This window comes from Convolutriloba macropyga, chromosome 7 (assembly GCF_964194025.1).
Source record: "Convolutriloba macropyga chromosome 7, txConMacr16.3, whole genome shotgun sequence".
In the NCBI taxonomy this organism is placed as follows: Eukaryota; Metazoa; Xenacoelomorpha; order Acoela; family Convolutidae; genus Convolutriloba; species Convolutriloba macropyga.
The window spans coordinates 42,567,964-42,594,357 of NC_134474.1; the positions used below are offsets into that span (position 1 = coordinate 42,567,964).

General features: G+C 35.0%; 2 protein-coding genes across 3 annotated transcripts in view; one reads left to right on the forward strand and one right to left on the reverse strand.

The window, feature by feature from the left end:
• The window catches only part of LOC142343038 (organic anion transporter 3-like), a 35,621-nt gene extending 19,608 nt beyond the window's left edge, over positions 1–16,013 (reverse strand). The window contains exons 1-2 of the mRNA XM_075394725.1: positions 15,283–16,013; positions 3,060–3,404 (exon numbers count right to left, since the gene is read on the reverse strand). Coding sequence (XP_075250840.1) covers positions 3,060–3,404; positions 15,283–15,431 — 494 coding nt within the window. The 5' untranslated portion in view covers positions 15,432–16,013. The remainder of the gene's footprint in view (positions 1–3,059; positions 3,405–15,282) is intronic.
• The window catches only part of LOC142342880 (cyclin-dependent kinase 1-like), a 418,971-nt gene that overhangs the window by 50,716 nt on the left and 341,861 nt on the right, over positions 1–26,394 (forward strand). The window lies entirely within an intron of this gene.

Genomic DNA, 26,394 nt, shown 5'->3' on the forward strand with positions numbered 1-26,394 from the left:
ACACTATCGGTAAAGCACAGCTGTTTTTCTCTTCTTAATTATTGTGACACATTCAAACTTAAAAAGACAGATGATTTTAAATAAGCAAACTCTTAGTCTACAGAACATACTTTCCCTTCAGAAAAACTTTGATCTGCTAAACATTCAGTTAGAAACTTAAAAATCTAAACCTATAGCCGTTTGCCTGACAGAAACTTACCAATTACACTTATTATTAATTACTATTATTGTAATAATTAGTTACAATAATTCTTATTAATTAAGAAGAGAGAAAAACAGCTGTGCATTGCCGAGAGTTGAATGTGTCACGGGCATTTCCAGTAGAAGTGCCTTTCAAGCGACAAATATCAACGTCACTCGCGCTGTAAATAAATACGACAACAACAAATTGAATAGGTAAGAACAACGCAAAGTATACCAATACCTCCAATGCCACCTAAACAGAATCAGCCAATCACACCAAATATCACTCAAAATAAACTTAATTCACTTGAAATAACAGACTCCTTTTTATTTAATGAACCGATAATGACATCTACAATCGAAGTAGCGATCAGAGAAGTAGCGATCAGAGAAGCAAAATCCGGTACCCCAGTGACGAATTTAGAAATTGGATTTTCTCTGCGACTCTTCCATACTCAGTACAGTTTTACACCTCACCGAATTTGGAAAGGATAGAAATGTCAGTTCCTAAAGCCGGAAGTACCTCAGACGTAGAGAGTTATTTAAAATGAATAACATACTCATCATACATAGTTTTGATAATCAATAAATAAGCTATTTATTTGCATATATATTGTATAAAATAACAAATAATTTTATTTTTTGGGCCGGGGAAATTTGTTACTCTAGTCAGTACCTCTCCTCATATCGCCCTTCAGTTTTAATAGTCAAACTTAGTTTCTAATTCATGATTAACCAATTCATTTCCTTCCGAAGCTTAACTTTGCGTCGTTTTCTGTTCATAGTTTTTCTGTCTGAGTTCGTGATATTGTTAGTTTCTTTACGATACTGTTCAGTTCTCGGGGTGAAATAATCCTAGTAAAAAATTTGTCCAAATTTCAATTCAAACGTTATTTCATTCTTCTCACTTTAATTCAAAAACTCAGTTGCACTTCTTACAATAAAAATTTCGCCAAGTAAAAACGAACTTGAAATTAATTGTAGAAGAACAATGATATGCAATGCAGATATGCTAACGCAATTTGTGTGAGTCGAACTCAAACAGTTTCTTTGTCAGAATTAAAAGTGAATTTGCATCTGAAATCAAGGTAGTTATAATTCGATTCAAACACGCAAGTTCTGCTCTTCAAAAACAATACTCTAATACAATACTCTAACGCAAATGTCAGGGGCTTCAATCACTCAGTTGCTATTTAGTTGTCCTTAATTTTTATGATAATGTGAGTTTAACTTGTCACAAAACTTGTTCAAAAAGTTTAGCTCCTTCAAAGTCATCAGCTTCGGTTAAATTTGCTTGTGCTGAGAGCAAGCACTCCACCGTGTAATTCTCAATGAAACAACTCTGTTGCGCTTTGGATGGTTGGGTGCTACCCCAATTTGGTCGATGACATCATCCTGGCCTGCAATTCCTTCCGTTAGCTTATTGAGTATTTTTCAAGTATCTGTCTTCTGACTAATTTTTACAGTCGCTTTTTATATTTTGTGTTTTTTGCAGACGTTCTTAATCAAATGTAAATTTTCCAACGCGTCAAACAATATTTCTTTTCACGTAAATGATACAAGTATCTAGTTACGATCACTGAAATAGACAGAAACGGTCTCAACTATGGTTTAGGCCTCAGCTTATGAGAGGACCGCAATGGGCTTGAAAAGACACTGATGGTCCCAAAGGCGTTTGAAAAGACGTAACCTCGACTTTAATTGTTATCTCGCATTGAACTCGCCCTAATTTTTTGGTTGTGAACTTTAACTCGACTCTAGTTTAACTCGACTCTAGTTTAACTCGACTCTAGTTTAACTCGACTCTAGTTTAACTCGACTCTAGTTTAACTCGACTCTAGTTTAACTCGACTCTAGTTTAACTCGACTCTAGTTTAACTCGACTCTAGTTTAACTCGACTCGATTTAATTTCGATCCATTTTTTGTATCGGGACTTTAATTTAACACAAAACGACTTGCTGCTTGAAATTAACTCAGCCCAAACTTGTTGCTCGACTATAAGAAGACCCAAACGAATACAATAACTCGAATTTTGCTGGACCCAAGTTAACCACACTGTACTTTAGCTAGAAATAATGGCAAAAAGTGGGTGGAAATATTGTCAAATCATGAGCCTAGCAAATGTCTGTCCATGAGTCTGCACTTCCGCCTCAAAAATGTTACGTCCAATTTTATTGCGCACTGTTGCTTATAACGGAATCAGCATGCATACTCCTTCACCCTTTTCGGTTAAAAAGAACCACAAATCTATCATAAATCTGCATTGTTTTTTTAAAAAAATAATTGATAATTTGAGAACGCCATTTTTTCACCCTGGCTAATGGAAAGAAGACCACTACAATGGAAATAACTAGTTGCATTCGACTATCTGGCGACATAGTCCGGCTGCAACATAGTCCGGCTGCGATGACTGCTTTATCTGAAGAATCGCGAAAAATGGAAGTCTTTTGGCAGTTTCCTGTCGAGTGTACTATGATGGACTGCTGTGGTGCAATGCTGTATGTAAACAAGCAGATATATTTTTAAATTTCTTTTGAAAAACACGGGGACTCGTGAAAAGACTTCGCTCCACCCATGAAAGGACTATGCTCAACCTGCAATTAATGAAAGGCTTCTTCTCGACCCTTTACTTTAATTTCGTTTGACTTTAAAAAAGTGCTCGACTGTGTTATTTTGGTAAATAATGACCCCCCCACCAGACTTTTTGTGTCTTCATAAGCAGAGATCTAAGCCTGGGATTAGCCGACAAGCAAGAAACTGCCTCGTTCTTGTAGGGTTTTCTTCTTTCCTTTTTAGCACTTGTTATAAATTAGGCTTACAAGTTAAATTTGTGCTATTATACCCTTTGATCCTTAACAAGCTGAGAAACAGTTACGCGAAAGCTAAGGTACTAAAGCCACAAAACACTTTTAACATAATGAAAACATAAATGTTGTTGGCAAACGCAATAGCTGTCGTACTAACCAATAAACCAATTAATAATCCAAAGGAGACCCATTTCCTTCCAAACCTGTCACTAAGACTTCCGGCAAGAATGCATGATAAAAAATACCCAACCCAGTACGCTGAATTAGCCAGAGACACCAGATATGGTCCACTGCCACAGGCTAAGTCGAAGTCTCTAACAATTGAACTTGGCTGTGTCGCGTCATACTCGTAGTGTGCACAATTGTCTTGACATTCGTTGTTGAAAACAGAACCGTTCACATCCGGAAGCTCACTAAATTAACAAATAGCGTAAAGTTACCCATCGATATAATCGACTAGAGCAGGTCGCGTATGAGTGCGATTCAGGCATAAATGAAAATTTTTACTTGATCACTGTGTCCCACTGGTACATCTCTTTTGGGGACTGACCTCTTCTTACATGATAATACTGGTTTTTCCATGAAATGTGTTTTTAAAAAGAACTTTTATAGTTGCATTAATAGATTTCATACTACTGTGTTATGAGAATTTTGCATTGAAATTGGATAGAAAAACAGCAAGATTTCAGAACCATTTTATAAAAGTTTTATCCCTGAAATCTTTTTCTCAAATACTATTCTAATATACAAAGTTATTAATCTATCGGTAGGAAATTTTTTAGTAGTCTCACATAAATTATTTTGGCCTTGGTAAATGGTTACAATTTTTTTTTCATTCACTGCGAGCACAAAAATTATTTATTGTCTTTATTTTCTTGCCTATTAAAACCAGCTGGCATTACACAATTTTTCTGATAGGGAGGTACTCCAGAAAAACACCTAAAAAACCAGGTTTTCAAATAGTCAAAAAAGATCTTTTGACTGTCTCTTACAACTGAAATTCTGATAAGGAGGTTGGTTAATTTACCTAAGCAGGCGAATCAAGCGATGATCATATTGGTGCTACCACGATTCAATTGAATTAAAACTGACTAAATCAACCACTTGATTGCCATACTACTAACATCTAAGAAAAATTTCTATCCGTCTCCCTAAGAAGAACAAAACTGTAACGGATACTCTCACAAACGTGTGTGACGAGGAAAGTTTTACACCACCAATTTAGTTTTAGTGGTTGGAAATCTGCCCGGATATTTTGTTTTGTTTTGCAGTTCGCTTTTATAACTATAACTATATATCTGATATATTCTTACCGTTTCATTACAGTTTCACATTATGACTATTCGTTGATCCTAGTTTTCTTTGATATCAAATTTGACTGGGTTTGCTACAGATCACACAATACGGCATCTCTTTTCTGTACCATTTCACTCAGATAGGGAAAAAAATCAATCGAAGACGAACATATATGTCTAAGACCTGTTTATGCTAAAACAAAAAAACCTTAACTTATGTTGGATTTTCCTATTTGTAAATGATTTACTGCTGAAGAATAATTTTCAATACAGGATATTGTTAAAATTTACTGCTCAAGAATTTTTATTCTATAAAACGCAGTAAAATGTTTTTGCTGCTCAAGTCATTTTTTGCCAATAATTTGCTCACGTGTAGGAAGAAAGCCGTACAAAACTGCCAACGGCTATTCTCCCAAATTTTTGTGACGAGGAAAACTTTACACCACTAATTTCGTTTTAATGGCGCAAAATCTGTCCGGATATTTTGTTTTATTTCCGCAGTTCGATTTTATATCTATAACTATATCTTTTATATTCTTACCGTTACATTACGGTATCACCTTATTACTATTGGCTGATCTTGGTTTTCATCAATATAATTGTGGACTGGGGGTTTGCTGTAGATCACACGATACAGCATCTCTTTTATATATCAGTTCAATCAGATAGGTAAACATATCGAAGACAAAGATATATGTCTAAGACCTGTTTATGCTAAAATAAATAACCCTTTAATTATGTTGGATCTTCTTATTTGTAAATAATTTACTGCTGAAGTATAATTTTCAATACGACACATTGAAAAAATTTACTGCTCAAGAAAATTTATAGTAGAGAACACAGTAACATGTTTTTGCTGCTCGAGTCAGTATTTTTTGCAATATATTGATCTCTTGTAGGAAAGTCGTTTGATGTGGCTGCTGTAGATTATTGCTTCTTTGTGTTGCTGTTATTTCCCCTGAATTTTTCTTATCACGTGAGTAAAACTAACAGTAACTAGAATTAAAAGTTAAAACTATGACTAAACATTGGCTTTGGCAACAGAAACTGAAAATGAAGAAAAAAAAGTGTTTGCCTATCTCTCACATTTTTGCCCATATATTTGCCACTCATGTGCAAGTTTTTTATCTCATTTTCGACCTCGCCTGTTTTCCGTTGTGTAGTTAGGCCAAATAATGTTATTTTTGTCTGAAAAAGGCCACAACGCTTAGAATGTTTTTGCTACTTTTGCTTTTCACCCGAAAATAGATAGTTGTTTCTGAGCCAGTTGAGTGGGGGAGGAACTGTGTGCTCAACGGTTTATTTTTTAAACAATTTTTACTGATCGATACATTTATTGTTTACAGTTGTGAGTTGTATATAGATAGAGAGCTTGTCAAGCGCAGAACATCAATTATAGAGGATTTTCCCTATAATTTTCCCTATAAGTTGAATTTCCCTTTCTACGAGGAGTTACGAGGAGGATTGAAGTTTTGTGAATTTTAGCTAACTTCCGTATTTTAGTCACAATTTTCGTAATTTTTGCAATCTGCTTAAAGGTTTTGCTGAAAAATTTGATAAACTTGTTACCGATAATCTTACTCGTTTTAATTTTCAGGACAAAAGAGAGTTCCTGGACTCTTTTAAACAACTGTTTCTTTAGCCCTCTTGGTCCACGTTAACCGGGAGTTCAGACAAAAAAAATTTTGACACGATCCTTTTGCAGACGAGGGCATTTTTAATCTCTTGTTCTCATGAAAGTGTTTTGAAACTGACAAATTTGCGGTCTTTCGCAAATTTGTATGCGTTTTTTTCACTAATGCTCCAATTAATTTTTGATAATTTAAGTACTTTTTTCGCCAAAACATTTAATGCCAAACTGTTTGCAGGTGACCTTCTTTAACCAACAGCAGTGATAGCAAGAACCGCTTTGGTCCCACCGTCAATTTTTGCAACGAAAATGGATCGAATTGTCTTTTTAATCGGTCCGCTTTACAATGGTTTTTGCAATTTTCCTCGTATCAATTACGGGCGAGTCTTATTTCATTCAATAATTTATATTAATGAGATGTCCCATTTTTGTTAAATTGGTGTCAAAAGAATGAATATTGTGTTTTCCGAGTAAAGCTCAGGGTTTCTACTGCTCTTAAAACTGTTTTCGTAAATTTCAATGTATTGAGTTTTGCTAGCATATGTTGATATTTTTGTTGCCTTATGATTGAATTGAAGTAATCAAAGGTCTCATGTGCTATCTAAGGAGCGCTTAAAGCTACTTTTATTAAAGATTTCAAATTATACCTAGTGGTTTTTTGCTACTATAACTCAATGTCAAAAGTTCGTCATTTATTTTTGATGTAATGATTTTTTTGTTTGTATATTTAGCTATTTGGTTAAATTTTGGAAAAATTATCTGCTTTATTAGAGGAGCTATTATCTGTTTTATTAGAGGAGCTTTATTAGAGGAGCATTTTGGAAAAATTATCTGCATTATTAGAGGAGCAGGATTAGTTTTGGTTTATTTGTGGAATTTGATAATTATTCGGATTCTGATGGGATGCAGTTTCATTTAAAAATGGTTTTGGCTTTCTTGCTTTTTATGTTGATCACAGAATCATTTCAGTCCAAAACTCAATTATGACATATCTTCGAACAAATTAACAAATCTTCCAAAAAATGTGGGCTAATAAACAGACATTAAAAATTCAGCAAAAAGCTTATTTTTTCTGGCTTTAAAACTGCGTTAGCATAAAAATACTTGTCAGTTGTACCTGTATTCGTTGTTGTTTTGTAGTCTTCTGACTTAGCCTTAGTAGTTTTATGTCCAAAAGGTTGTAACTAGGTGACCAGTTTACTGTTTTTTTGTTGAAAGTATATGGTTGTTAAAAACTTTGAATTAAAAAATATTGTTTTCATAAACGGGTTGTGATTTCAGTTGATAGTTAACGGTTTTCATGTCGTATTTTTTAATTTGCTTTTTTTGTTTTTGTCTACATGTTGATTTTTCTCAATAAAACCAGGTCATATAACTTTTGTTTCCTTAATGCTAGTCTCTTTAATACCGTATCATCAACCCTCTATTTAGGCTCTATTTAATTTTTTGGTGTTTTGAGGTTAAAGAGATTTTTTAAATGAATGCACAATTGTTTTCGAGCAATATGTGAGTTTTTTCGATCTCTTCCTCATTTGATAGACAATTAAGTCAAAAATGTGGTTGAGCGGGGTTGGAACATTATATGCAAGCGCACATAACCGAGCCTCCTTAACCGAGCAATTAATCTCAACAAATAATCCTCTTCAATTTAGCTGATTAATGGTAGTATTGGAGCACACTTTTAGCCCTTTAATTGACTTCTCCTAGGCCGTCACAACATAAAACTGTTAGAGTGGTCATAATCGGATAAGCGAAATTGTTCGCACAATCCAGTCGGAGGAGCGAACATCGCTCGTATTTTGTTCGATCATTTTATGTAACTTCTCATCATATTTTTTGTTGAGTTTTCAATTCACCTTGTGGTCCTTTATTGAATATTAATATGACTTTATTGATATTTTGTATGTGAACGGATTATTTCATTTGGGGCTGCCATCCGCTAACAACTCATTAATGGGGATCATGAAATTCATATTTCTGAACAATAGTTTTCAGAACCCAGGTTGAGGTCCCAGACGGATAGTCGATATGTCCAGACCGTCCCAGATGGAAAGTGCCTATGTCCAGACCGTCCCAGACGGAAAGTGCCTATGTCCAGACTTTCGTGCGTTCACCAGACTTTCGTGCGTTCATGTCCAGACTTTCGTGCGTTCATCAGACTTTCGTGCGTTCATGTCCAGACTTTCGTGCGTTCACCAGACTTTCGTGCATTCATGTCCAGATTTTCGTGCGTTCATATCCAGACTTTCGTGCGTTCACCAGACTTTCGTGTGTTCAACAGACTTTCGTGCGTTCACCAGACTTTCGTGCGTTCATGTCCAGACTTTCGTGCGTTCACCAGACTTTCGTGCGTTCATGTCCAGACTTTCGTGCAATCATATCCAGACTTTCGTGCGTTCACCAGACTTTCGTGCGTTCACCAGACTTTCGTGCGTTCATGTCCAGACTTTCGTGCAATCATATCCAGACTTTCGTGCGTTCACCAGACTTTCGTGCGTTCACCAGACTTTCGTGCGTTCATCAGACTTTCGTGCGTTAACCAGACTTTTGTGCGTTAATGCCAGACTTTCGTGCGTTCATCAGATTTTCGTGCGTTCAAGTCCAGACTTCCGTGCGTTCATCCAAATTGAACCAAACTTTGTCTAGAGTATCCCCTTTGTAGATAGAGTGTAAAACAAAAAGAACTTTTGGTATAGCTTGCCTCGGAAAAAGTTAGTTTTGAGTACGGTTTTTTTTTTAAAAAAGATCAAAAATATAGCGTTAAAAATGGGTGGGACGCCTTTCGGGCATCAAGATTTTTCGGTGCTCTCAATCCCCCTTCCCTCGTTCTCTCGCCCCTGTTTTCGTCTCTCGTTCGTCTCTCGCTCGTGTCTCGCGTTCTCTTGCTATCGTCTCGCGTTCTCTCGCTCGTCTCTCGCTTGTCTCGCGTTCTCTCGCTCGTCTCTCGCGTTGTCTCGCTCGTCTCTCGCTTCGGTCTTTTGTTTTGAGTCTGATGTGTGTTTATGATGTGTGATATATGATTATGTTAATTTCAGCTTTCTTGAATGAGTGTCAAAAAAGTCTTATCAAAAAAAGTCTTATTGGAGGTTCATTTTATTCTTAATGCTGATAGATAGACACCTTGAATTTTGCTCACGCTAGCAAAAAAAGGCTAATGTCTACTATTAGTATAAAGATGTTCATATACCTCACGTAAAAAAGACTTTATATGTGGATTTGTGGACTGATGGAACCCTCTGGCGTCTTCATCTTCAATGGGCATCTACAAGCATAAAAGGTTAGTTTCTTGTCTGATCATGAACGCACGAATAGTCTGGTGAACGCACGAAAGTCTGGACATGAACGCGCTTAAGTCTGATGAACGCACAAAAAAATTGTGCGTTCATCAGACCTTTGGTGCGTTCATATCCAGACTTTCGTGCGTTCATGATCAGACTTTCGTGCGTTCAGCAGACTATTCGTGCGTTCATGATCAGGCTTTCGTGCGTTCACCAGACTATTCGTGCGTTCATGATCAGACTTTCGTGCGTTCACCAGACTATTCGTGCGTTCATGTCCAGACTTTCGAGCGTTTTTCCTTGTTTCCAGACCATGTAAATTTGATTGCACGACACCCCCGTCGTGTGTTCATCTGGGTCTGGACATATCGACTTTCCGTCTGGGACCTCCACCTGGAAACCAACTCAAAGAACAACCCTTGAATTTTTAAAAGTATTTTTGGTTGTATGTCCGCAGCTCGTCAGTTCAGTGAAAACATCTTATTACCTAGTCACTCTATGTATACCTAGTTACCTATAACACTATGTTTTGGCTGCCGTTATAATTATAAACGAGAGCTTCTCTGGAATTTTAGTTCGGATGCGTTTGCTCGACGAAGAACGATTCTTTGGCAAATTCAGTTCCGTTTGCAGCAAGTTATCATTATTTTTGTTATGGTTTAACAGAGGACCAAAATCAAGAGAATTTATTATGATTACTCAGCGCAATTTCTTGGTGCGCAACGAGTCTCATTTATTACGTTTTGATTGCACGAAAATCAAACAAAATGACGCAACCAAACAAAGCTTTCAAAGTTCAAAACTCGATTAAAATCCTTTTAAGACTTTGGACACAATCGATTGGTTCAATGGCATCTCGATATCTTGCGTACACTTGGAGTTAGCGACCAGAGTCGTGTTTTAATGATGGAAAGAAAAAATTATTCGCAACCTAAATATTTATTATTTCCGAATCAATTTATTAAACATTTCGGACATTTGTTTACAAATAATAAATTTGGTTTTCAAATCTAAGGACATGTTATTGCTATTAATACAAACAGCTCAACTAATTTTGAGAGGACATCAGAAGGCTTACATAGCCTAGTCGAGTGATGCCTTGCGTCAGTTGTCATCAGCAATTAACAGTGACCTGTTACAAGCACTTAAGAATAAATTCTAGTCGCAACGAACCATAAAAAATTTTTGTTTAACAACCAACAAATAACGAGACAGTATGACGAAAAACTATGGTAAGTTAATAGAAAAGCGAAAGAAAGCCAGCATTGCCATGTATGTAATTTCTAACGCTGGAAAAAAAAGAGAAAACAATTTATTCTGAATTCTTCTATCTCTATTATGCGGTGTTAGGTTCAAGCTTTGGCATTGCATTTAAAAATATCCTGACCCGGACACTTATTGATTTAGCGCTATTTCCAGTTCTGTTTGAAGGTTTTATTGATTTAGCCTTATTTCTCATTTTATATAGTACTCGAATTTCAGCAGGCCTGATTATTAAATTTATTTCTAAATGATTTTCACGTCTCAAGATCTTTACTAGTTAGTTCTTTCAAATGAAGCTCTTTCACAGTTGGAATATGAAATGTTTCTCTTAAATTACTAACTGAATCATGCATTTTCAATGCAAACAATTCTCAGCAAATGCTTAAATTTTAATTCAAGTGGATCCAATGCAGTTTTACAAGCAGTGCCGTATATTAAAACAGCATATTAAAAAATTGGCTGTACATAATGTTTGTAACATAAGAGTAATTGTTGTCAAGTCAGTATCCTCCTCAGTCGGTAAGAAGAGCATATGAAACTATTCATTTTGTTGATGAATTTATGAGCGTGTTCAGTGAATTTTAGCTCTCTGTCAAGATCTATGCCAAGATATTTAACTCCTTTTTTTGTTTTTTTTTTGTTTATCAAGGTTCTGAAAAAAAGAGAGCAATCAAGGCTTTTGTTCATGCTGAAAAGAATTTCAATAGACTCCTCGTTTTCGTTAATAGTTTTGTTAATTATCAAAGTTCGTGAAAAAATGAGCGATCAAGGTTTTTGTTCATGCTGAAAAGAATTTGAAAAGAGTTTTGTGGCAAATGATGGACAATTTTCTGTTGTTCAACCACACAACAATGTCAATAACACCGTTCTGAAATTCAATTTGGTCTGTAGATTGGTTTTGAATAAGTACAGTATCGTCAGCAAAAAGTATTAAATCTAGTTAATTTGAAGCTCTTGTTATTTCCTTGACCTAAAGAATAAAGGGTAAGGGACACAGTACGTAGCCTTGTGGTACACTGAAGTGAAAAAGTTTTGGTTTAGAGAACCTCCCCTTCATTCTAACTGTCTGACTTCTTGATAATAGGTTTGTTGTTAAAAACCCTTGTTTTGGCCATCTGAAACTTAAGCTATTGTTTTGGCCCTCTGAAACCTGAGCTATGAAGAACGTCAAGAAGTTGATTTTCCTGAGTCAGATTAAGCAAGGTATGTACAGTTGATGTTTTCTTTCGAAATTCCTAAGGGTTTTGTGAGGGAATGCTTTTTTTCAAAAAACTGCAAAACGAAATAGGTCAGAAATAGGTCTGAAAAACCACTTGCGAAATAGGTCTGAAGTTAATGTGGTTTTCTGTATCAGCAATTTATGAATTGGAGCAACCGTTGCATGCTTTAGACACTCCGGAATAATGCGCTTCTCGATACAGTCAATGAAAAGTGTAGTTAGGACAGGAGTTGGCGAATAGGATAGTTTTTTGGCAAGTGCATTGCTTAAACTAAACTCATCTTTTGAATTTTTATTGGGCATAGAATTTGTGATTCTCCCCATTGTTGTTTCGTTAACTTCACTTAATACCATTGAGATTTTGGATTTATTGGTCTTTAAATTCATATTTTCATAAGCGCAACAAAGGGCAAGATGGGCTCCCCAGATGCAAAAAACTTACTAAATCTTTCAACACAAATTTCATCGACGTTTGTTGTTGCTTCATTTTTTCCTTCTACATCTTGTACTGCTTGGAGCAAACTTTCTGTATTCCAATTAACATTAAAATCAAATTTATTTCGAAAGAAAAGTTGTTTTTTTTCTTCTCAATTGGTTTTTGCAGTCTGTTTCTGATTTGGTTGTATTTAGTTTTTTTTATTTCAATTTTTTCTCGCAAAAATATTGAGCGAGAGAATTTTTAAGTGCAGCAAAGTTTTGAACTTCATTGTCCACACATATATATCACGTTTTTTGTGATGGACAATTTTTGAGGGAATGAAGTCGTTAATTACTTCGTTAACTAATGAGTGAAACTGTAAAAAATAGATTTAATATTGTTTTTCTTTCGCTTTTCAACAAATTTGTTGAAGCATGTGATTTAATTTGAAATCCAATCTTGTTGCAACACACGGTTCATCGAGCTTTTTCAATAGTTTGATTTGAAAGATTGATTCAACTTCTCTACCAAGTTTATTGTTCATTTTCAAGTCATATAGAATTTTGTAATGGTCAATGATAGCTGTTTTCTGAATTGAATTTTCAACCACATGACTGCAGTACGCGGCATCGATGCTACTCAAACTCTTTGAGGTTTCCCTGTTGTAGCCAAATTTCGAGCAAAAGAACCAGTCAAATGCCTCAAGTTCATTTTTTATAGCTTTTTTCTGTTATGGGGTTTGCTATGATCAAAATTGAGATCTCCACGGAGAAAATGGCAATCTTTGGGTCTGAGTTGAAAAGTGTCTAAATAGTCATGTATGTTCTCAGAAAAGATCTTAATTGGGATATTCGGTTTTAGGTAAATAGTTGTGACTAATACGTTAATATCATTCGGCTTAAAACGAACCGTCAACACTTGACAGTGACTGTTGTCAAACTTGGAAATAAGGTGCTACCTCATATTTTTTAACAAAATCTGACACACCCCCTCCCTTTGTTTTTCCGTTACCTGTTATATTTTTTATAACTGGGTAACTAGTAGCAGTCAGTATCTCCCTCGTCAGCTAGTAAGACAAATTACTGTTTCCGTCAGACAAATTACTGATGATTTAATGGCCAAACAATCTATTAATAAAGTAAATTCGTCAAAGTTAAAGATTCTTCTCATTGATCTGTTATTTTGCAAAAGAAAAAAAATTTTGCTCATGATCTTAATAAAAATGAGTTTTGAATATGAAAATCTATTTTTGAAAAACAATATAGTGCTCTAAGTTTTGGTCTGGATTGAAATAATTGGAGATTTGTACCTTTACCCTGCAATTTGCCTGAAAGCTTTGCAGAAATTCGGATAGCCAACTTCCCCTAGGCCGTCACAACATGAAACTGTTAGAGCGGTCTTAATCGGATAAGTGAAATTGTTCGCAGAATCCAGTCGGAGAGGCGGAACATCGCTTGTCTTTTGTACTTTCATTTTATGTAAATTCATCAGAGTTTCCTTTTCACCTTGTGGTCCTTTACTGAATATTAATATGATTTTATTGATATTTTGAATATTAATGGACTATTACATTTGGGGCTGCCATCCGCTGACAACTCATTAATGGGGATCATGAAATTCACAACATTTCTGTAAACAATAGTTTTCGGTACCAACTCAAGGAACAACCTGTGAAATTTTCAACAAGTTTTTGGTGGTAGTATGTCCATGGCTCGACGAAGAATGCTTCTTTGACGAATTAAGTTCTGTTTTGCTTTAAGTTATCACTATTTTTGTTATGCTTCACCACTAGACCAATATCACGAAAATTTATAATGATTACACAGTGAAATTTCGTGGTGCGCAACGAGTCTTATTTATCAAATTTTGAAAGCATGACTAAAAGACGCAACCACATAGAAGGCTTTGAAACTTCAAAACTCGCTTAAAACCCTTTCAAGATTTTAGAAAATATCGTGTGGTCTATTGAATTTCAATATCTTGCGTGCTATTGGAGTTAGTAAACAGAGCCATCTTATAGTGGTTGAAATAATGTAATCGCAACGCTCAATATTTGTTATTTCTGGATGAATTTATTAGAAATTTCATACATTTGTTTGATATAACCATCTGGCTAGTTGCGCTTTCAAAAATGCTCTCTTGTTTTCATTAGTTATAGTTTCAAGAAACTGAATTGTTCGGAACCCGGGGTGAGGAACCGGGGTTCGGAACCGGGTGATCCAGACGAAAATTTGCCATGGTCAGACGATTCACAGAAAAATTTTCCAATGATTCGAATTTGTGCGAATTAATGCAAAATATTGCGAAGTAATTCGAAAAAGTGGGTTTATGTTTCGACTCTTCGCGACCATTCGAAACTTCGCGACTATAATCCGAAAGTGCGACTACTCGAAACTGTGCAACTGTGATCAGACAAAAATTTGACCACTGAGAGCAAAACTGCCAGGTTGAGGTGTCATCTCTGAACATTGTGAAAATTGCAATATTGATTTCAATCTCGAAAAAAGTCTTTCAGAACCAACTACTTGATTAACCTGCAGTCCGTACTCAAACATTATCTTTCAGAGCGAAAATCGTTAATGGTCAATTTGTCATTTTTCCTATCCTTTAAAAAGCCGTTCTATAGCAAAAGGGCATTCCTACTGAAGGTAACTCGAGGTTAAAAATCACAATTTTATGTCCTATTTTTTAAATCATTTTTTTCTCGAGCGTATACAGAGAGTTCTATATCAACTTTACCATCGTTTAATTATTGTTTTTTTTAAATACCGGAAAATTTTCAACTCCAGACGACTCCTTTAGTAAACACAAGTACAACTAGCCTTTTTGGGGGTTTTCAAAAATTGAGACAGCGGATGTTATGTCTCTACTTATGGCATATTTAAACAAATTGGTATAAAAAGCGTATTTAGAGCCATTTTTGATTTTAAAATGTCTGAATTTCGAAAAAACAGTAGCAGTAGGAGTAGGAGTAGGGGTAGGAGTAGCAGTAGGAGTAGGAGTAGTAGTTGGAGTAGGGGTTATTTTTTTTAAATATTTCAGCTCAGAAAATTTTAGCAACAGAAAATTTTGGGCGGTCCCTCAATCGCAAGCAAAAAACTTTCGTCGCCTTTTGCGATGTAATTAAAAACAAAGGCTGCTACATATTTTTATAGTAAAATGCTAAAATGGCACGTTTAGGAGATTACTTTCCTGTTGATTTTGTCGAAGCTGGTAATATTGTCCGAACAGACAAAGTCCACAGATATAGCTGTGAAGACTGGATTGTAAGCTTGCCACGTACTGTACGACCCAATAAATGTAGCCAACACGAATATCTGCAGTTGCGCACGGCCATAATCGCCCGCCTTCTCCAAATAAGTGTCAAAATCTATCGAATTCATAGTTTTTTGCAGTATTTGGGATGAAGTGAGGTAATTCTCATAAATTTGATACAATCGCAATTATTCCTAATTATGTCTTCGTGAAATTAGTCAAATCTTTGAGTTTGGCTATAATTAAATAAGCTAAAGGTCTACAATTAATCTATTTGAACAATATAATCCAAATAAAAGTTACTCAGATTGTGTACTTAAACCTACTCATCAACAAGAGTTCATTAAAAGTCAATCAAAATGAATTTTTATTGCCTTGAGGTATTATGAGCCGAGTTCCTCTTAAAAAGAGTCGATTGGGTCCCAGAGACCATAGTAACCCCTGATCAAACGGGCATCTTTGCGCTCGATGGGGGGGGGGTTGCTTTCAAAATAAGAGGGTCAAGGTTTCCTATCAAAACGCACAAAAGTTTTTTGACAATGATCCGGCTTTATTCTCACCATAGGTTACTCAGAATGACCTACTGACTTTTTGAATTCATAACTCTCAAAAAACGCATAACTTTCAACAGAAGCGTAAATTTCCAACGAACGCATAATTTTGAACAAACGCATAACTTGCAACAAACGCATAACTTGCAACAAACGCATAATTTTAACAAACGCATAACTTTCAACAAACGCATACCTTTCAAAAAACGCAAAATTTTTAACACACGCATTACTTTTAACAAACGCATAACTTTCAAATCAAACAATCGCTTTAAATGACGCCATGCAACGCAAAATTAGAAACGAACAGATTTTGACCTCGAGTGTCGACCTAAAAACTTCAATTTATTTGAAATTTTTTTTTCGAATTAAGTTAACGAATCTGTAGTCGCACCACGTCTTCCTGGCAAAAATATCTCTGCACAGTAACAAATTGCAGGCAAAAAAGTGTTTATAAAAAAGTTTCTTCAAACTTACAAAGGAAGAAAAAGAAGATATCAAATCTACAGGTCAGCGAAATGAGGGTTTGGCCTGAGAAAGCGTAAGAGATTTTGAGAAAAAGGAGCTGCTTTCACAAAAGAAGCAAACAAATTTGAAACCAACAGATTTTGACCTCGAATATCGACCTAAAAACTTCAAGTTATTTGAAATTTCTCTTTCACAATTGACGACGTATACAATTTGCTAAGCAGGATTCCCGACGATTCATCAATAGGCATGGACTCAATTCCTTCTTTTGTACTCAAAGAATGTGCTCAACAATTGTCACCATTGTTTTCGAGTTTTTCTTGCGAACTAAAACTCGACAGTGGCCTTCTCAATGGAAAATGTCAATCGTTACTCAGCTTCACAAATCTGGGTCAACATCCGATGTGTCAAACTACAGACCCATCAGCATCCTACCTAAAATATCAATTGTTTATGAGCGCTTAATGTTCAACTTCATTTACTACCGAGTCTGTTCCAAAATATAGCGTGAACAGCACGGGTTCATGAAACAACGTAGCCCGGTCACTCAACTCATTTCGTACTTGGACAAAGTTTATGCTGAAAAAGATACAACTCAAGATTGCTTGACTGTATATTTTGATGTGAAAAAAGCTTTTGACTCAGTTTCGCACGGGTTACTGTTACATAAATTATCCTCATTTGGTTTTAATCACAATCTCCTAATGTTCTTTCATTCATATCTCAATGGTCGAAGGCAAATTACTGAAGTTGACGGATGTTTTTCAAGTGAAGTACTGGTGACGACAGGAGTAACTCAAGGTAGCGTGCTGTGTCCACGTCTCTTTATCATTTTTATTAACGATGTTACTGACTCAGTACAACATTCTGAATATTTTCTCTGTTGCGATTACCGTAACTTGTTTTCTGTTTCCTCAATCGACAATATTCAAAATTGATTTAGACAGCTTATCCTCCTGGTCAATTTTAAACGAGTTGGACTTTCATCCGGACAACGGTAAAATTTTGTCTTTTAGTCAACACTACAACAATGCTGACCTCTCTTTGAATGAGTCGCGCTTGAAACACGTTGATTCATTTGTAGATTTGGGCATCACTGTAAACAGTTCATTGTGTTGAGATAAGCATATTGACCTCAACATTGCAAAGGTTACAAAAGTTTTAATTTTTTTGAAGCGTATTGTTCCACTCGGAGTTTATGCGTCCAGAAGAAAACTTTTATATAAGTCATTGGTGTCATCTATTTTTGAGTACGGTTCGCTTCCGTGGTTTACTTCAGTTTTGGCATTGCGAATGTTGGAAAGATTTCAATACCGCTGTAACGGCTGCTCTCCTTGTGTTTCACAAAGAAAGTTTTAAACCGCCCAGTTCGTTTTGAGTGGTTACAAAATCTGTCCGGATACTTCGTTTATGCAGTTTGCTTTTGTAACTGTATATTCGCTCTTCTCTATTTACCGTTGCATTAACTAATTTATCTAACTTAGTTTTTGAATTTTTCTCAATTGAACTGGGTCCATAGATCACACAATACGGGATCTCTATATGTTTACCAGTTCAATCGTTTTGATTAAACAAATCTAAGGCAAAAATATATACCTGAGAAGTGTTATGAAAAATTGGTTTCTGACTTAATCCTAGTTGTGTGTGTTGCGATTTTCGCAGAGTACTCACGAGTTGAAGATTGGAAATCAGGACACAGAAAAATGAATTTACTGTTCGAGACGTTTTTGATACAAGACACAATATTTGATAGAATATTGCTCAAGACATTTTTTTTGGTATCAGGACACAGTAACAATTTAACAATTGTACTGCTCAAGGGTTTGGTTTTGGCAAGACGCAGTAACAAATATACTGCTCAAAACTATATTTTTTCAACAATTTTATTGCTGAGTTTAAGTGCTAGCTCGAGTTGCTAGGCTGACAAGACAATTGGGATTGTGAGTTCTTATTTCTGTTCAGTTTGTTAACAATTTTTCTGCTGACGTGGCATACGCGGCCGTTTTGATTTGCTATACACAGTTTTCTCGCCAGAGGGATGAATAATCTGGATAAAAATAGAACACAGTAATAGTTTTCGTCCTACGCAATTTTGTTTTTTCTTAAACTCAGCTCCAACAACCGCTGTCTCAAATGGGTTCTGAATTGCAAAAAATATTACCTTGAAAATTTGAAAGTCTTGGACATCTTGCTGGTTTCTTTTCAGCTAATACGAGCAGACCTACTCTTTCTATGGAAATTAGTAAATCCTTTTATTGAGTCCAATCTCAATGCAACTTTTGTCTGCTTGACATCAAGAACCCATCAGTTTGGACATTTTGAAATTTCAAAAAACAAGAAAATTAAGATGGACGAGCACTTTTTTAATCGTTGTCAACGAGCCGCCAAGCATCTGATGCTAATGAAGATTATCGACTTTGACATGTCTAAACGTCAGTTTACGTATGCAATTGACCAGTTTTTACGCACTCGAATTGAATCCTTTGACCTGGAAAACTTATGTTATTTTATGTGAACTGCTGTTGCTCTTTTTGCTGGACTTAGTCTCAATTTTGTCACCTTTTGATCTGTAAAAGTTGTTTTAGCATTCTTTGTACGATCTTATGGTCTTCCCTAACAAGGAATTGAGTCTTTTACTACTACTACTACTACTACTATTGGTGGCATTATTGTAGAATGACAACACAATCCCGCGAGATACCGCTATTCATGCATATAGGAGTTCAAGGACAAAAGAATACTCGACGTTCTGAAAAAAATGAACAACAAAAAGTCGAAGCACTCATAATAAAAGACGGAACATTTTTCCAAAAATAAAAAAAACTGCTAAAAAATAGCCGATTAGTACGAAAATTTAGTGCCAACTCTGCATAGACAAGATTAATTGGGAAAAATATGTTCTGTAAGAGATTCCAACATTGCGGATCAAGCCTAAAAATGCAGCAAAAATGAAAAACGGACGAATTCAATTTAATAAATTTAATACTGAAGAACAATACTCCAGTTCCGACGACAGCGCTATTATTTGTCTTACATATGAATGAAATGAGCAAACAAACAACAAACAGCGATCTCTTGTATCATCACAATATATTGTCATGATACAAGAGGTCACTGTTTGAATTACAATTTTGGCATACCGAGAGAGACAGAGTCTTCGCTTATTTTTTGCAAGCTTCAGATAATATTGCAAGCATCGAGAAGTCTTAAAATGATCAATCAGCATAACTTCAGCAGATTAAAGCGGCGATTTTTGAATGATCCATACCCTAGGGTGTCAAACAACTACAACAATCCGAACAGTTTTATTCTAACATCCTACTAAACCAACTGTTCAAAAACATCTGTAATTTTCGTTTTCGCTTTCTAGAAAATCCCAGAAAAATGTCATGTTTTCTTTACAGCATAGAAAAATATTCCTAATATATTTTCTTTTCTCTTCGTCAGAGCTGGTTTTTGTTCCACCCACGCCAGTGTACTTTTTACGTATCCTGTACAGTTTTCTACTTTCTGGTGCCAGATTTTCTACAACCATTTAATTCTCCTTTTGCTTGCCGGGGGTGGAGAGTTGAACCCTGGTCTAGTCAAAACTTTATCGGAAATTTTTACATCAAGCAAAAAATTCTCGCACAAGGTTAAGTTTCTTCATATAAATTGCCGAAGTTTAAAAAAAAACATCTTTATTTCAAAAGTTGATAATAGACATTGGGATTAACCAAATCTCCGGTTTTACAGAAACATGGCTTTTAGCATCCGATAAATCGGCAACAAAATGGTGGTGGTGTCAAGTTTCTTATACCAAAAATTTTCAAAAACCAAAATTACGAAAAGACCTTCTTGAGTTCACAAAATGCTTCTTATAAATAAAGATAGGATGTTATTTTGAAAACTAATATGAGCATTCAATTATTAATCTGTCATTCAATATTTTCATGAAAAAATAGAATTAGATTCGGACTTCTTTGCAACATTGAAATACAATTTTTTAACGGCTGATTACAGTATCAATTTTATTTACAAAAAATATTAAATTAGACTCTATCCTCAAATTTTCCAACATTGGTCCGCTAAACCACCATCATACTACAAGAATTCAACACAAATCAAACTTATTGGATGAATACTTTGCTTTAGATAGTAATTTTGTAATGAATAAATTTTTTGATACACCAATTGACTCAGATAATTTTGGTACTCTTTGCATCACTAAATGTACACACATAGGTTAAGGCACACCTTTCATAAGGGAAATATCGCAAAAAAACAGTACAATTTTGATGCTTTTTGAAAAACTGTTGTTCTTTCAAATTGGTTTGTTTACTACTGGTCGCAGAATTTTTTGAAAGGTATTGTTTCAAAAAACTATAGATCAACACGTTCCAACAAAAAAAAATGTCGTGCAAAATAACAAAGCAAACTTTTCGTTAGCAGAAAAATTGTTGTCCGAGAATTGAGCACAAATGAGGATCTTCAAAGATGATATTTTGTCATCAGAAAACTAAGCCTCTTATATGGAGGCGTCAAAAAATTTGGCCTTCTATATATAAGTCACGGAAACAACAGTAATACCTCCTTTTTTATGGCTTCCAGAAGGAATTTTTGAAAATTCCTCAAGTAAAAGAAAATAGTGGAATCTGACAAATGAAATAAAGAGTTGTCGAACATCCAGAGCTGAAAAAGAAATTGGCATCGCAACGGCTTTGGCGATATTTTCGCTATCACTGATCTCAAAGAGATAGCAAACCTATTGAATTCCAAATAATCAACGCTTGGGGAATTCTGTTGTAGAAAAACTAAACCAAAACCATTTTTAAACGATGTGTCTCAAAACCGATATGGATCCTTTTCTTGCAGATGTGTATCACGTTTTGAAATTAAAAAGGCTTTTATAAATGCAAATCAAAACAAACTTCTTCACTTATTCCTGCATTGGCAATAAGGGATGCGGCAGAACCAAAATGTTTTCTTTACAATATTGTCATAAACAAAGAATAATTCTCAAAAAATCTCAAATTAGCAAATGTTTTACTCTCATTCAAAAAGGCTTTGAGGAAGATGCAATCAACTACTGGCCAATTTTAATAACATCTGTGCTATCAAAAAATGCGGAAAGTTCATAGCAGAACAATCCAATGGTTATCTAAACAAAACAATTTTGTTTGCCAATTATCAGTTTGGTTTCAGAAGAGAAAATGAAATTTTAGTACTACTAATACAAAATCTTCAAACAAACTGAATGAAAGAGAAAACGTTATTGCAGTTTTCTTAGATCTCTCAAAAAACTTTTGGTTTAATTGATCACGTTATTTACCGGAAAATTTAATTTAATCTGGTTTTGACGATAAATCTAGGTAACTGCTTTCCAGCTATCTCTCTGATCAATACCAAACCATATTGATATCAAACTATATCAAACTATATCATACTTGATAAAACTATATGGAGGCGTTCCCCAGATTACATTATTGGCTCCACCCTTATTTTATATTTCAACTATGCAAATGAATAATTTTTTGAATATTGTCAGTAAATAAAAACCCCGATGATAATTTGATTCTATCGAATAACCAAGACATCGATAAATGTATTAAAAACCATCGAATCAGAAATCTTACAAAAATTGAATACTTCAGCGAATAAAGTGTACAACCTAACAGAAATAAAATTGAAATATTTTCTTTCAAATTTGGTAATCTGAAAGAGATAGTTGACCTACAGGTATTTAACCGGAAGCTTTCCAAAAAGCAGCGTGTTAAATATATTCGAGTTCTTCTTGAAGATAAACGGAACTACCATAAACAACTAAAAATGCTATTCAGCAGAATTGCGCAAGAAAGAAGAGCTTATAAGCCCTACAAAAATTCGTTCCTAAAAAAACTTACACATCGTTTTTTGTTAAGATACCTGCAGTACTCAGCGTTAAAACGTCAACTAATTATAAAACTTGTTTTCTTCGCTGGAGTTTCAAGTAAACTGGGCAGTGAAAGGTGGCTTTAACAGATAAAAATATGACACCTCCATAGATTTGAAAACAATTAATCCCAATAATAAGAGATATGCTGAACAACAGAGCTTCTTTTAAACAAAAGAAGTTCAAAGCCAGTTCCTTCACAAATAGGAAGCAGACTGCGATTTGCCAAATTTTATTATCATAAGCCAAATTCTGTTGTCAGGAAAACTTTATGCAACATAAAAAATTAGCTCTCAGTTGGCCAAAAAAGCGTTATTTGCCAAGGTATTATTCTGCAGAACAAATTTTCATCCGACCTAAATTTCTGCAAATAAAAATTTGAAAAAATGCTACCACATTTTCTTTTAATGAGTTTTTGGAGGATCCAGGAAAAGTTAGTCACGGTCAGAATTCTTGCAAGGACTTGTTTTTGGAAAGAGAACGGAATTATTTTAATGATTGATATTACATTGTTTTTCTTTCTATAATATTGTTGTTTTACATTAGTGTACAGCATTTATGTTGTTATTGTATACTTCGCAGTGAAATTCACTACTTTTTACTAAACTACGTTTATCTAATTTGGCCTTGAAAATCCGAAATCGAATCAGAAATCTCACAAAAATTGAATACTTCAACTAATAAAGTGTACAAACTAATATTATTAAAATTGAAATGTTTTCTTTCAAATTTGGTAATCTGAAAAAGATAATTGACCAACAGGTATTTAACCGGAAGCTTTCCAAAAAACAGCGAGTTAAAAATCTACGAGTTATTCTTGATGGTAAACGGAACTACCATAAACAACAAACAATGCTATTCAGCAGAACTTCACAAGAAATAAAAGTTGATAAGCCTTAAAAAATTCGTTCCTAATAAGAAAAAAAACCTACACAACGTTTTTGTTAGGATACCTGCAATAGTCAGCGGTAATACGTCAACTATTTATAAAACTTGTTTTCTTCTCTGGAGCTTCAAGTTTACTGGGCTGTGAAAGCTGGCTGTAACAGATAAAAATATGACAGCTCCATAGATTTGAAAAAAATTAATCCCAATAATAAGAGATATGCTGAAGAACAGAGCTTCTTTTAAACAAAAGAAGTTCAAAGCCAGTTCCTTCACAAATAGGAAACAGACTGCGATTTGCCAAATTTTATTATCATAAGCCAAATTCTGTTGTCAGGAAAACTTTATGCAACATAAAAAATTAGCTCTCAGTTGGCCAAAAAAGCGTTATTTGCCAAGGTATTATTCTGCAGAACAAATTTTCATCCGACCTAAATTTCTGCAAATAAAAATTTGAAAAAATGCTACCACTTTTTCTTTTAATGATTTTTTGGAGGATCCAGGAAAAGTTAGTCACGGTCAGAATTCTTGCAAGGACTTGTTTTTGGAAAGAGAACGGAATTATTTTAATGATTGATATTACATTGTTTTTCTTTCTATAATATTGTTGTTTTACATTAGTGTACAGCATTTATGTTGTTATTGTATACTTCGCAGTGAAATTCACTACTTTTTACTAAACTACGTTTATCTAATTTGGCCTTGAAAATCCGAAATCGAATCAGAAATCTCACAAAAATTGAATACTTCAACTAATAAAGTGTACAAACTAATATTATTAAAATTGAAATATTTTCTTTCAAATTTGGTAATCTGAAAAAGATAGTTGACCAACAGGTATTTAACCGGAAGCTTTCCAAAAAACAGCGAGTTAAAAATCTACGAGTTATTCTTGATGGTAAACGGAACTACCATAAACAACAAACAATGCTATTCAGCAGAACTTCACAAGAAATAAAAGTTGATAAGCCTTAAAAAATTCGTTCCTAAAAAGAAAAAAACCTTACACAACGTTTTTGTTAGGATACCTGCAATAGTCAGCGGTAATACGTCAACTATTTATAAAACTTGTTTTCTTCTCTGGAGCTTCAAGTTTACTGGGCTGTGAAAGCTGGCTGTAACAGATAAAAATATGACAGCTCCATAGATTTGAAAAAAAAATTAATCCCAATAATAAGAGATATGCTGAACTACAGAGCTTCTTTTAAACAAAAGAAGTTCAAAGCCAGTTCCTTCACAAATAGGAAACATACTGCGATTTGCCAATTTTTATTGTCATAAGCCAAATTCTGTTGTCAGGAAAACTATATACCACACAAAAAATTAGCTCTCAGTTGGTCAAAAAAAGCGTTATTTGCCAATTTATTATTCTGCAGAACAAATTTTTATCCGACCTAAGTTCCTGCAAATTGGAAAAAAAAGTTTTGAAAAAATGCTACCACGTTTTCTTTGAATGATTTTCCGGAGTATCAAGGAAAAGTTAGTCACGGTCAGAATTCTTGCTAGGACTTGTTTTTGGAAAGAAAACGGAATGAATTTATTGATTGAAATTACATTGTTTTTCTTTCTATATTAATGTTGTCTTACATTAGTGTACAGCATTTATGTTGTTAGTGAATACTTCGAAGTAAAATTACACTACCGTACACGGGTTCGATCCACTCACCTCCTGCATTTTACCAACTTCTTTTTCCACTGCTCCAACTGTCACTTACTGCAATGATTTTTCCTGTGAATTTAAGAGAAGCGTTGAAATTAGCGGTGAATATTTGCAAGGTTTGCAATTTTAGCCGTGAAAATTTTTCTTTCATCGTATTCCGCTTGTAGCGGTGAAAAAATTTTTTCACCACATTCTGCTGGTAGTGGTGAAAAATTTCTTTCACAGCTTAAGAGGTGAAAGAAATTATTCACAGCTTAAATTTTTTTCGCCGCATTCATCGCATTGGGCGCAAATCTTACATTTTTCCTCATTCACCGCACATCTTACATCTTTTAGCGATTTTAGCGGTGACATCTCGACCCGGGCTCTTCGCCTGGATTTGAAAGACGCATGTTAGATAACTGATCAGGTGCTGCAATTGAGAGCTTGCAACAGATTATTTCAACAACGCCATGCGAAAACTCGGAAAAAGCTGCATTAAAGAGTTTGAGTTGTCTCGATTGCAACGCTTACCTATGGGAAAAAAGAAAATATTTTGTTTGTCAAAAATAAAGATTCTCGCATCCTACTGAATTTCTAACAATTTGGCGGAAGTTGATTGCTTAAATTATTGGTTTTTAATCTGATTTATTATAGTGCACTTGTGATCAAAATCTGCACAGTAATGAGATGAATCTCACAATCATACCATATTTTGATTCCTATCACTTTAAGGTGAACGGTTAATCCTACGAATGTATGTCAAAACTGAATAGAGTGCACTAGAAGTTAGCTTCACGGTAATTGGTTGGTTTCGTCTAGTTGGAAATCATTCCTACTGATCAAAATTCTGGATAAGGTGCTGGATAATTTCTTGGCTAGGGTTTCACAATTTTTTTTACAGTGGCACGGAATGAAAATAAGAGGTCACTTTGATCTAGGAATTTCTAATCTGAGGTCGAGTTAATGTGGAGTAGATCAAACATCAAGTGCATGAAACTGTATCAGGCATCACTATGCTCTGGACCGATTCGCCCTCAGGCCATTTTTTGTTTCGGACCTCAGTAGTAAATAATAAGATCGTTAAGAGCGGGTGGGGGGGGGGGGTATTCATGCGATATTAAACATGAGAATATAGGGAGTGATCACGAGTGGGCATTTCTATGATCTTAAATATGCGATTTAATGGGGTCATGGTGAGAGGGTAATCCTGTGATACCTAAACATGGGATGAACACAGGGGATGATATTAATTGGGTCTTTTACGATACTTAAACATGGGAATATAGGGAATGATCCCCAAGTGGGCTTTCCTGGGATCCTAAACGTGTAGTTATAGGGCCTTATGCTGGGTGGGCAAAGATAAGATACTTCAACATGGGAATATAGGGGGTTCTTAAATGGGTATTTTTTTACGATAGTTAAACAAGGTAATATAGGGGGTTATCTTAAGTGGGTATTTTTATGATGAATAAACATGGGATTATAGGGGATTATCCTAAGTGGGAGTAACAGTATATGGGTGGAGAGATAAGTTGCAGTTATTGTAAATGGGTCACAGTTGAAAACCTTAACAGTGGGAATTGGTTTG